Source organism: Gossypium raimondii, chromosome 11, assembly GCF_025698545.1.
Source record: "Gossypium raimondii isolate GPD5lz chromosome 11, ASM2569854v1, whole genome shotgun sequence".
In the NCBI taxonomy this organism is placed as follows: domain Eukaryota; kingdom Viridiplantae; phylum Streptophyta; class Magnoliopsida; order Malvales; family Malvaceae; genus Gossypium; species Gossypium raimondii.
Window position 1 is genome coordinate 2497202 of NC_068575.1, and position 13894 is coordinate 2511095.

Consider the following 13894-nt stretch of genomic DNA (forward strand, 5'->3'; position numbering starts at 1 on the left):
CACCCAAAAAACTCGATTTAAAACAAATATTTATCAAATAGAGTCATGTTGAAATCTTTGGAATTTAGCTTCTTCCTTTTTTTTTTTTTTTTTTCTTTTTTATCTCTGGCTATAACATGTTAGTATTATTGTAAAATTTGTTGTGAAAAGTTAAAACGAAACAAGATAAAACTAATATCTTTTAACGAAATTTCTTGAAATTATCTTAAACCATACGAGTTTTTCTACAATATACTACTATATTTTTACCATTTTAATAGTTATATATATTCATAAAATAGTAATCTCATATAATAAAATAGTACAGATTAGGGAGTAGTTACCGTAAGCCTTTCATACCTATTATCAAATTAAAAATCAATACATTGGGACAGTTAGTCAACAATGTTTGGATTGAACCGGTTGGACTAAGAATCGACTAGGATACTGGTTAAGATAATGACATTAAACTGGTTGGATCAAAAATTGGTATGGACCGATTAAACTAACTAAAAATAGATTGAATCAAATTTTTTTTAATTTTAATATTTTTTTAATCGAACTAATTAAACCAATAATCTAATTGATTCAAATTAGAGTTGATCATGGGTTAGGTTGAGGCAAAACTCTAGGCTTAGGCTCGAATCAGCTTAAAAACAGGCTTAAAATCTTGCCCAAATCTGACCTAGATAAAAAATGCTAAAACTCGAGCCCGACCCGCTCGTATTAAAAATTTTATATTATTTTTTATATAAAAACAAATTTTAAAAATACATATGTTGGGTGGAACCTAAAAAGAATTTAAGGAAAAAAAAAGTCGATCAGTGGCTTATCATTGGGGGCGGTTAGTGGAGGAGCCAGAAATTTTGGGGGGCTGACCGGAATTAAATTTTATATTTTTATGATAGTAAAAATGTAATTTCACCATTTTAATAGTCTCTATTTTTATAATTTTCAAATGATTAAATAAATTTTTTATTATTTTTTGGAGGGGCATAGTACAATTTTTCTATTGCTAATTTAAAATTTTATAAATTACAAAATGTCTAAATAGAAAATTTTTCATTTTAAGGGAGTCGGAGTCCGATGTTGCTAGTGTGCTAGGTAGCATCTACGAACACTATGAATTTTAAATCATATTCATATATCATTTTTCACTTGAATCATTTTCATAATTAATTAATTAAATTAAATTATTTAAAGAAAACCAATAATCTAATTTATTCCAACACATTGTGATGACCTGAAAACGAAAATTCCTGAAATCATCATAAAGAGGTTAACGTGGCGTATCCAATGTGTATTTGAAAATTGAAAGGGAATCGAATAGGCAATGGTGGTGTGGACCAAAGCAGGTTTTTTTTTTTTTGTGTGGCCGTATCTCTTCGAAGCAATGTCAATGTATATTTTTTCAAAGCGTTACGAAAATGAGTTGGCATTAACCACATGCAAAGCGACGGACCGCTTCCACTCCACCACTACTTTTCTTCCTTTTCAAAGTTTGAATTGCAAATCAATCAAAGCAGGTAAATTGCAAAGCTGTGGTTACTATTCTATTTCATTTCCACCCCCACAATCATGATTTCTCCTTTCTCTGCTCTTTCAATTATCATTGTCAGCTTTATATCAATTTCTCTTTACTTCTTCTTTTTTCCTTTTTATTTCATTTATCGCTTTTTTTTCCTAATTAAATAACATCAATTTACATGTATGGAGTGTTAGAATCATAAAATAATATATTATATAAAATTTAATAAATTATAAATCAGGATCTATTATATCAAATCATTAAGTACACAAATAATTGATTTAGTGAAAAAGTTATTGTATATTTAAAAATTATAAAGTAATTATATTGAAAATAAATAATATAAAAACCATATGGATATGGTTATATTTATAAAAAATTATAACTAGTTTTAATAAAATAAAAGTAAATATATATTAAAATTAACTCGTGGTGTCGTCTTTTAGATTGCACATCTAGTGTATTAAATAATTACCTTTTTATAAGAAATTATCTCATATAATTATACACTATCTGTGAATTTTTAGACTCAAAAGCGGGTTGAGAGTGTAACAATAGCATAATTGTTTGCATTATATAATTGATTATTATAATAAATTTATAATTTCATATCTAAATGCGATTCTTCAAAAGCGAAAAATATTTCAATCAATATGTGGGTTAAAAAGTTAATTCGAAAAATCAACCTTGTTGATACACAATATTAACAAATGTCAAGAAGAAAGAGGAGGGAGGATGCTCTGGTGATGAAGCGGTTTAAAGGATATCATCTCAACAGCCTCTTTAAGAGGGTTTTTAGAAATGTATATAAAGAATTATTCGAGTTGAATTCCAAGTCACTAAAACGGGTCAGACATTGAGTCGGATTAAAATATATTTTGTAATAAATTTGAAAGCAATTTGTTCTTTTAAACTAATTTAAAAATCAAAATAATTATTCAAATAAAATATTATTATACTTAAATTTAATTTAAAATATTAAATCTCAACTCAGTAATTAGCTATAATTGAAGGAGAGAGACATGTGAGGCCCACGTGAGGAAGAGGGGGTGAGTCACGACAATGGGTCCCACCTTCAATATGGGGTTCTTAGGGTTTTTGACATTTTAGTAATTAGATGACGTGGATCCCAACAGTATTTGCATTGCATGCCCGCCACATCATCGTGTGATATGAGATTCTTCCCTGATTTATATGACCGGAATGCCCTCTCTTCCTCTACTTATTTACTAAGCAAGGGCAGACAAACTTATGTCCAATTCAAGGATTGACTATTTCATGTAAATATGAAATGACATTTGATAATCGTGGATAAGATAAGATCAAAAAAAGCTTGTTATTTAACCAATAATTGGATTCATTGTTATAATGATAAATGATTAGGCTTTTTCTTAAATATTAGATCTTAAAATATAATTTTATATAAAAAGCCAATAAGAATGAATTTAGTTTTTATTATATTTCATGTAACATGGAAAGCTAAACATGTATCTTTCAACGGAGTCAATGATACTCTGAACTCGAGGCTAGTTCGCGAATCTCAAGTCAGCGAACTTTGAAAAGAGACATCTTCACTGAGACTATATAAGGACCACGTGAAGGGTCGAGTACTTTGAGTGTATGATGAGTTCATAGAGCAAGAGCACCCCGTCCGACGTCCAATGCTTGAGAAGGCAAATCGTGTGTACGCACATTGTCATCAGCTAAAACAATCTCAACATTTTACGCTTTGCAGGATTTGAGTCAATACCCTTATATGTCATTGCTAGGTAAGTATGCTACTATTGATCTATCCAATGAGGTGTTACTACTCTGTAAACCTACCATTTTCTTAAGGTGTTTGGGCTCTCAACAAAATCATTCTATGAATCCGTTTAAGCTCTTGACAGGATCGAGAGATAAAACTTCCATTAGGGATAATATCGATCCATTAAGGGGTTCGTCAACTGCTGACAAACAACATTTCAATGACTTCTCCAAAAATATCGAACTTCCTCAACAATTTATATTCTATTCACAATTATTAGATCTAAACAATAAACAAATAGAAATCAATCTATGAATATTTATAGTTAAAGTATGAAAATTTATTTAAATAAAAATATTACCAAGAACTACATAATATATAAACTAGACATGTAAAGATGATGGAAATTAAATCATTTCAAAATGCAACCACCAAAATAAGAAAAGAAAATGAAAGATGTGAATGAATTTTGCATATTGATAAATTTGTTCCTTGTATTTTTAAAATTTTATTTTTCATCTTAATTTACAAAAGCATCGTACTTTAATAGATTTACGAATGCGGATGATTAATTCTTGAACCCGTCGATATAGATACCATAAAAATATAATAAAAAACAAAATAAATTTATTTTTCTTTCTATTTCCTCTCTATTAGACTTTACAGCTTTTTATTGCTTTACAAGCATGCCAACATAATTTTTTGTCAACTTGTAAATGGCTTGTGATTCTATATATTTAATTTTCTATTCCTCCATGTTCTAATATGGAATCAACGTGATGCATATATATAAATTAAGATTTACTACAATAAAATATTGGTAATGGTAACAGCCGTGTACCATTAACAAATTTAAAACAAAAAAATATTGACTTGCATCATTCCATGAAACTAATGGACAAGTTAATTAAACTTCTAATAATTGTTTGCCTTGAAGATTTCTATTTTTAATTTATATTATTATAATGTATTGGAATGAGTTTTACCTTACCAACCAAGTAAGGTCAATTTAATTGGTGATTTAAAAAATAATAAAAACTTATAAACAAAAAAAAAGGTAATAATATAATTACATGTTGTGTATAATATTTTTTTTAAAGAAAAAAACGAAATCCATTAATAAGAAAAAAACAATAAGATAACAAGCAGATTGAAGAAACAAACAAACTAAAACCCAAGCCAAGAGGTTCACTTCATTCACTTGAACCTATCAGCTGCACGCTCCAACAATACTATCTAGTTACAGATGAAACATTATCATTAAAAGAAATGAAGAGAAAGCCGTCCCATTCCATGTGGTTTGCATGTAACAAAGTAGCTGGAGCTAATGAATGAGTTGCCTTGTTGGCACACCGATGAATCCGACATAAGGACGGGTGTTGAAATTGATTCTTCATTCGTAAACAACCACATAACAGCACACTTGATTTAGAAAAATCGTATGATGGGTGTGATAAAGCTGAAATTACAAGCAGGCAATCCGACTCAACTATAATATTATCGAATGTTAAAGATTTTAACCATGACAAGGCCTCCCTAATGGCAAAAGCTTCAACGATGGAAAGACTAAAGCGAGCATAAATAAAACCTAAAAAACTTTTAAACACATAGCCCGTAGAGTCTTGAACTATGACCACATATCCCGTAGCCCCCTCTTGCTCGAAATATATAGAATCTACATTACCCACTTAAAAATCTCAAGTTAAAGTATACTCGAAGTTCCTCTACATTTTGTACATTTCGAATTCAATTAATCAACTTTAAATTTTAAGAATTTAGTCACTTTTCCTTTGCTAAATTTGTTGGTTTGACATTTAAAAAAAAAAAAAAAAAGAACCTCACTTGATAGTAAATAACGAACTTTAATTAAACAAAAGAAATTTAACAGCGTTGATAATTAAACTTCTGTTTTAAATCTAAAAATAAAATAATTAAATTCATTAAAATAAAAATAAAGTGATTAAATTCTAAATGTAGAAATAATACATACACTTATCTTATCATTCTTTTTTTTTTATAATTTTGTATTATTTCACACTCACACAGCTAATGTCCCAAATTTTATTCTATAAAAATTATTCTTGCAAGCATTTAAAAAGGACAAAATAACAAAATCAAAAGACTCTTTATGGTTTCACACCTACCTAAGGAGATTCTCAACTAAACATTACAAAAAATCAAGATAAATTTTAATCTGCCATGAGAATGTGGGTTGAATTAATAAAAAAAAAGTTAAGTTAATTTATAATTAAAAATTTACAAAATTATACCTACGTAAAAGTTAAAATCAAAATTTAACATGGTTGGATCAGGTTAAATTCAAATTTTGACATTTATATTCGACTCGAACTTGGATAAAATTTTAGACCCAATTTTTTGTTCGAATTTAGAAAACGAGTTTAAAAATTTACCCATAATCAGCTCTATTTACAACCCATAAATAAAAGGATAATATGTGTTTAAGCACACTTGAACCCACATCCTTCTGCATTGACAACAATACCCATACCAGTCGAACTAAAACTCAATCAACTGATATTTTTTTTAATAATTCATCAAACCTTTTCTGATGTATTAAACTTAATTAGCTTTTCTCTTGGTATTAAATTAAGACCAGGACTTTGTCAAAAAAAGAAGAAGAAGACTTAATTGAAGGTTCATACAAAATTAACAAAAAGTATTTAATGAGAAGAACTAAAGTTCAATGAAGAATAAATTTAATGAACTCTTAAATACATTTATCAGATAACGATATTTCATTAAATTATAATTATTCCATGGATACATGTGATTTGTGTGTATAAGATTAGGTACAAAACTCTTTTTCTTTTTTAATTTATGACAAATGATAATTTTGGTGTCTTTATTAATTAAAATCGAGATTTAATCCACATACACTAATTTGACATGGTTGTACAGAGGTGAAGCTAGAACAAATTTTTAGGGGACCGAATGAAATTTTAATTTTTTATAGTCTATATCTTTATAATTTTTAAATAATTAAATCAAACTTTTATAATTTTAAGGGGGCAAATTTTAATTTTACCTTTATTAATTTAAAATTTAAAAAAATTTCAAGGGCATAAGTAGTAATTTTTCATTTTAGGGGGGTCAGGGTCCCTGCTAGCCCCCCTAGATTCGCCTCTGTGATTGTCGGTAGGGGTGAAGTAAACAATTTTTCCGAGGGAGTTGGGATTGTTATATATTTATATGGGAGCTAAAATACAAATTAATTTTATTATTTTTAGGGTCAAATTGTAATTTTATCACTTATTAACTTATAAATCTATACAATTTAGGGGTAAGGCCCTGCCTACCCCTCTCTCCTATTGCTTTATAAATCTATACAATTTAGGGGTAAGGCCCTGCCTACCTCTCTCTCCTATTGCCCGTGCAAGTAGGTAATCTTGTTAATTATTTCGGTTAAAATGTTATCACCGCCATAAATTAGAAAGATTGCTTTTAAGGGAAAAAAAACATATTAACATTTTAATTAAAATAGTTAACTGTGTTACCAAATTGGACTAATTACTAAAAAAATGTCAAAATAAATTACAAGGTCTAAATCTCAAATTTGAGCAAGATAGTGGGATCGTCACCATAATTTTACAGTTTTATTAAAAGTCATATTAGGGGTGACAAAAATCACTAATCGCGTTGTATCTTAATCCACCTCGATCTTATACAAATAAACTCCTTTCTTTCTAGAAAATCAAGTTTTGAGGTGTGACGATTTCTCCATTAAAAATTTTAAAATCGTGTTAAGAGTTTGGTTTAAGTGAAATTTGCTGCACCTAGTTTAATATATTTATTAAAATGTCCCTCTTTAATTTTATAACTATTTAAAATATTTGTTACAACATAATGATAGATTACAAAATAATAATGTAATAATTTAAAATTTAAATTCTATTTGTATTGTATTAAATATTTTCTCATATTTTTAATAATTTTATCAATAATTAATACATAAAAAATCTCAAAAGCAAATTAGCAATTCTTTTTGGTATTAAATTAAGACCACGACTTTATATAAAAAATTAATTGAAAGTCGAAAAAGGGATAAATCTCAAAATTATATATGAATTTTGATTTAATTTGTAATTATATATACAAACTTTAATTTGGTGTAATTATACACATGAAAAATTCTAATTGTGGTTCAAATGTATACTTGAAACTTTAATTTTGATTTAACCGTACACATTACACATTTAAAGAATTAAATACATTAATTTATTTTTATATTAGATACATATAATTATTTATTATGCAATATATAAACATAAAATAATGTTATATTAATAATTGTGTTAATAATTTATAAGAATTGGATCAAATCAAAATTTCATGTATAAAATTACATAGAATCAAAGTTCATGTATAATTTGAGATTTATCCCTAAAAAATATTTAATGAGAAGAAATAAAAGTCCATAATTATATTTAATAGAGCGAATAAATTTAATGAACTCTTAAATATATTTAACAAATAACAATACTTCATTAAATTATAATTATTCCATGGATATACATGTGAGTTTTATCCATAAGATTTGGCACAAAACAATTTTTTTATTTAAATTAAAATGCGCCGATATTTAAGATTTAATTTATATATTTTAATTTACGCTTAAATGGGTAATATTATTAATTATTTTGATTAATATATTAAAATATATTTTCTTAAAAACAAAGAATAGATGAATTTGAAAGAATCTTTTAAGAAAAAAAGTATATTAGCATTTTAATTAAAATAATTAAATGTATTATTTAATTTGACTAATTAATTTGAATAAAAAAAATACCAAACTCAACTCAAATTTAAGCAAAGTGACAATATTATTACCATAAATTGGCATTTTATTTAAAAATAAAATTAAGGTGACAAAAATAACGAAAACGGTTAGTATTGATCGACCTCAATCTTATACATGCAAACTCCTTTATTTTGGGAAAATCAAGTTTCGAGGGGGGGTTTTCCCATTAAAAATTTTAAGATCGACTTAAAGTTTGGTTTAGGTGAAATTCGTTCTACTTATCTTGATATATTTACTAAAATGTCCCTTTTTAAAATTTTATAATTATTTTTAAAATGTTTTTACAACATATTTTAGAATTTAAATAAATTATATGCATCAATACTATATATTTGATTTAATTTTGTAAAAGTTAATTAATTGCAAAACATTATCTAAAATTTCAAGGTAAATCAAAAGGATATCAAAAAGCTATTTTGAGATCGAGTTCAAGATAGATATATTAAATAAAATTTGAAATAGAATAAAATTAAATGATACATTTAGTCCTCAACATTTACATATTTTGTTATAATGACCCTAATTTTTAACTAATTCTAACCATTAACTTTAAAAAAAGTCATATTACATTTTTTAAACGAAAATGCTAATTAAGACGTTAATTTTTAATAAAATTGATTGGCAACCTATGTGAATGTCCACGTGTACTTCACGTTGATACGATATTATTCTTATATCTCACGTCAACAAATAATTTTAAAAATATAAAATTCAAACAAAAATTTTAAAAATAGTATGAAGTACATGTGGGTTGCCATGCAAATTGTCACATTTAAAAATTAACATTTTAGTCTATTAAAAAGCAACATTTAAACTTTTTGAAAGTTAATGGTCAAATTCAATTATTTTAAAAGTTAAATTTAGTTAAAAGAAAAGAATAAGGGCCAAATTGACAAACAATATAAACATTAAGAACTAAATTTATCATTATACCATTCAAATATATATTTAAAAAATTGTGGGATTTAATTAAATAGAACATTTCTAATTAGCTAAAAGTGAACAAAGGGTAAAATAGTAATATTAATGAATCAGATAGGCATTTAAATCAAGTGACCTCGAAAAACAAATTTATTTGTTTCATTCAAAAACCTTCTTTCAGGTTCTTCTTCTGCTAATAGCTCTCTCTGCTTTGAACCTTTGTAAGTGAAAAAAAAAAAATCAAAAATAAAGTTAAATGAAGCTTCAAAAATGGCGTTAATGGCAACGACACGAACCCAATTATCTAGGTTCTTAAGCCGGACACTAACACGACCGGGATTTATAGCCTTCAACGGCTCGATTCGGCGGCCAGAAGCACCACCGGTTCACCGCAACTTCTCCTCCTCCGCCGCAGCCGCAGCGGTGGTGCCTCAAAGAGAGCCGATGGGAGTTAAAGAATACGAGGATTATAGACGATCTCTTTACGGAGACATCACACATAAAGCTCTCCTTGTTGATGCTGCTGGAACCCTCTTAGCTCCATCTCAGCCTATGGCACAGGTCCTTTTTTTACTTAATTACTTCCATTATATTTTGATTCATTGCGAGTTTGCTGAGTATATCCGTGATCTATTGATGTTCATATAAAAATTTGTTTAAATTTTGGTTTTGGTTGTAGATTTATAGAGAGATTGGTGAGAAATATGGAGTTCAGTACTCTGAAGCTGAGATATTGAATAGATATCGAAGGGCTTACGCTCAACCATGGGGTAAATCTCGTCTCAGGTATATTGCTTTCTTTGTTACTTCCGTTTCTTTTCTTCTTTGCGTTTCCCTTTTGGATTGTTCTCATATTAAAAACGTAAAAAAAACAAATGTTAATTTCTTTGATTTTCTTATTCATGCCGGCATGTCACTTTCTCGAGAATGGACAGTTACTGTGCGTCAATCTTTTCTTTTAGAAGTGTTTTTTCTACAAAAAAAAAATATTTTTAAGAAATAATATTTAGCAGATAATTTTATACACTGTTATTTCTTATTTGTCATTTCCTAAAAAGTTAAGTGAATTATTAGGATTTAATTATTATTTATTATATTATTTGTGATAGTTAAATAATAAAAGATTTATGCCTATAATGCTTTAATTTAACGACAAAGTTGAGGTCCTCAAAATTTTTTTTTGGTAAATGAGGTCCTCAATTTTGAAATCCCATGTTCAGATCTTATTGTATCTAAACTACTGTGGATTTTCTTTAGATTTATTTTAATTAAAATCTATTATGTATGTGCTCTATTTAAATTTATTTTAATTTAATTCAAATACATTTTGACTATTAATCCGAGCATATAATATATAGTTATTTGGATTGTATTAATTATAATTGTGGTTGAATTAATAATTAATAATTGTACTTATAACCTCAACAAAATTAAAATTTTAATAATATTACTACGTGATATGATATAATCTGATAAGTTCTTTTTAAGTTCGTTTTCATGAATTGACTTGTTTTTTATGTTCATAGATTGGTCATAAACTGTTTTTTTTAAAAAAAAAACTGTATCTAACCATTTATTTATTTTTATTTGGGATATATATTATTATTTAAAACTTTGATTGAATTATTGTCATTTTCGCCCATCAATAAGATCACAATTTAGTTGTGAAATTACTAATATATTTTTAATTTTACCAGCAATAAATATTATTTTTTGTCTTTTATGTTAAATCTAAAAAATACATAAGCATGAAGGGATATAAACCTAAAATCATAATATTCACTATAAGCAACATTTGTTCTTTTATGTTAATTTCTTATAAATTTGTTATATAAAATTTTCTTCCACATTAGGGATGAAGCCAGAAATCTTTTAAAGGGGACCAAGATTAATTATATATTTTTATGAGAGCTAAAATGCAATTTCACCATTGTAGTGATTTATATCTTGATAATTTTAAAAGGATTAAATTGAAATTCTAGCATTTTAGGGGACAAACTATAATTTTACCACATATTAACTTAAGATTTTATAAGTTTTGGGAGACTAAAGTAGCAATTTTCCATTTTGGTGGGCTACAGCTCTTGCCTACCCCCTCCATTCGCCTTGCCTTTGATCGGCATTGTGAGTGTGCTATAATCTAGTATATTTAAATATAAAATATCTTAGTAATTTTTAAATACAATAAAAAAACTAAACATACTCGTTTTGAATTATATCTAACACGCACCTAAATTCTAGAAAAATAATTTTGTTTTATTGCAGATATGTGAATGACGGGAGACCCTTCTGGCAATACATTGTGAGTTCTTCCACAGGCTGCTCAGATGATCAGTACTTCGAAGAAGTTTATAACTACTATACCACTGACACGGTTGGAAATTAACTATTGATTATTATTTATGATTTGCAAGTATAATGATTAATTAAGTTTATGAATATATATATTTACCCAATTAATTGGCTTTTGTAAAGGCTTGGCATCTATGTGATCCTGAGGCTGAGAAAGTATTCATGGCTCTTAGAAAAGCTGGTGTAAAATTAGCCGTTGTCTCGAACTTTGATACTCGGTTAAGACCATTGTTAAGAGCTCTGAATTGTGAACACTGGTTCGATGCTGTTGCTGTGTCAGCTGAAGTAAGTGGCACTCTCTGTTTCTCTCTTTTGAACGAGTTAATGTTATGATTAAATTTGTCGAGTTGGATCAATATGGATAGGGGCGATTCGAGTTTTAAATGTTTCATATCATTTTGTGTTTAGATAATTTTATTTCGGGTTTAGGTTAATTCAGATCGTTTGGATATGTCAGTTGGGTATCATTTCGGGTTTAGGTCCATTCAAGATCATTTTGAGTATCTCAGTTGGGTCATTTAAGGTTATTTGCTGTTTCTAAGCTTGACATTTCTGAGTTGGGGTCATTTTCAAAATCAAAATGGATATTGACTTTTTATGATCAAAATAAGTCGAGTGGAATTCAATTAACTGATTTAATTGTGATTTATATTGGAATTTGGAAATAATATTAGAAACCCGCTGCGAATCAGCGAGATATTATCATTTCGGCCTAAAAGTTTCACCTATTTTTGGAGGCTAGCTTATGAAGTATTGTTATTTTAGCTCCCCAAACATTGCAGTTTTGTCCCACAAAAAACCATCTTATAAATATAAAATTGAGTCTCTAAATATTTATCATCATATATCATAGATATTGGATTTGGGGTGTTACCAAAAATAAAACTTTGTTTACGTATTTTATTAAAAATTTAACAGGTAGAAGCAGAGAAGCCAAATCCAACAATATTTGTAAAAGCTTGTGAGCTGTTGGGCATAAAACCAGAGGAAGCAGTTCATGTAGGGGATGACCGTAGGAATGATGTATGGGGTGCCAGAGATGCCGGTTGTGATGCTTGGCTTTGGGGTTCTGATGTTTACTCCTTTAAAGAGGTATCTCCCAATCCCATAATTCATTCTTTTAATTTAGGCTTAACCACAAAATAGACCCTCAAGTTATTATACCCATTTTCTCACATGCGTATTTAAAAGTTATTTTTAAAACAAAAGTAATGCTTAAACTATCGATTTTGTCTATTTTTTACTCAAAAAGTGTACATCGTACAAAGAAACGTGTCGCATATCATGTTCTTATTCACTAGTATTAGTATAGTGTTTTAGGTAAAATGAGACAAATTAATAGTTCAATTATCACTTTTGATCAAAGAAATATGTAGGTAGCAAAAAAAGTATAGTTTGAAAGTGAATTTTGTACTTAAGCCTTTAATTTAACAATATCAAATCCTCCCCATGTGTCTTTAAGATTTTTTAATTTATTTCACTAAGTTTATTTGAGCTAAGCACTAATAGATCTAAATAACCCATTTAATTGTTTTTATATTCTTACAATAAAATTTAAATAAGAAAAATTAGTTTTATTATTAAAACTTTGGTTTGAACCAGCTCAAGCCAACCCGAGTTAAAATTTGACCTTTTCAAGCTCGAGTTAGCAGACTCGACCATTCGATAACTTGACCCTTAAACAAATCTACTTTTCCTCTTCCATTTATTTTGATAAAACATTTAGATGACCACCAAATTTTATGGCAGGTTGCTCAAAGGATAGGGGTCCAGGTCTAGAGGATAATCATCAGTACTTGGAAGCTCTTGCTGCATATATGTATGTATGTATGTATGTATATATATGCATGCATGTACACTGTACAGCTTTGTTTTGCAGTTGTTATGAGATACAGGCTTTTTACAAATTTTCTGTTTCATGTAGTGTGTGTAAAATGTATAAGATGTTGAGGCTATACATACATTTTGTTGGTATGAGGTAGCTATCATGGTTCAGGTTGAGAACATATAATATAAAGTTACTAAATTACCAGTTTTTGTTCATCATTTGATCTATACCTGCTTGCAAATATTGGTATGTGCCTAAATTGGGTAAAAGCACCATAGAGACTCTTATATTAGGACATTTTGTTCTATTTATTAAAAAAATAGGTAAATTAGTTTGTGTGTTAGATTAAAGCGTAAATTGGTCATTTTTGTTAAAATTTTTAATCATTTGTATTAATAACGACTAATGTGGTTGACGGAATAATTATGTCACGCGTATTTCATGCTGAGAAGTATGGATAAGTTTTAACAATAGAAGTTGATGGTGTTTTTAACAGAAGAATATGTTTGCTCTTTGATCTAATGTGCGTAATTAATAATTGAAGTAAAAAGAGCAAAATATAACTTGACTTATAGTATAATGACCTTCATAATATTTGTAGCACTTTGAATTCCATAATATTTTTAGCACTTGAATTGTGAAAATCCATCAAGAATCAATGTCAAATAATATCTAGAAACCTACAACTTGCTTCAACTATTTTCATATATTTTGACATCT

At 27.9% G+C, this 13894-nt stretch overlaps 1 protein-coding gene across 1 annotated transcript; it reads left to right on the top strand.

The window, feature by feature from the left end:
• Positions 1-9150: 9150 nt before the first annotated feature.
• On the top strand, positions 9151-13389 carry LOC105761582 (uncharacterized). The gene is made up of 6 exons (XM_012579436.2): positions 9151-9555; positions 9674-9780; positions 11260-11368; positions 11470-11631; positions 12265-12438; positions 13096-13389. Exons 1-6 carry the CDS (start codon positions 9265-9267, stop codon positions 13123-13125), a joined length of 873 nt encoding a protein of 290 aa, XP_012434890.1. The 5' UTR covers positions 9151-9264; the 3' UTR covers positions 13126-13389.
• Positions 13390-13894: the final 505 nt, after the last annotated feature.

Coding starts and splice junctions, on each gene's coding strand:
- LOC105761582 (XM_012579436.2), top strand. CDS start 9,265: ATGGCGTTAATGGCAACGACACGAACCCAATTATCTAGGTTCTTAAGC. Junction 9,556..9,673: donor CATCTCAGCCTATGGCACAG/GTCCTTTTTTTA, acceptor TTTTGGTTGTAG/ATTTATAGAGAGATTGGTGA. Junction 11,369..11,469: donor ACTACTATACCACTGACACG/GTTGGAAATTAA, acceptor GCTTTTGTAAAG/GCTTGGCATCTATGTGATCC.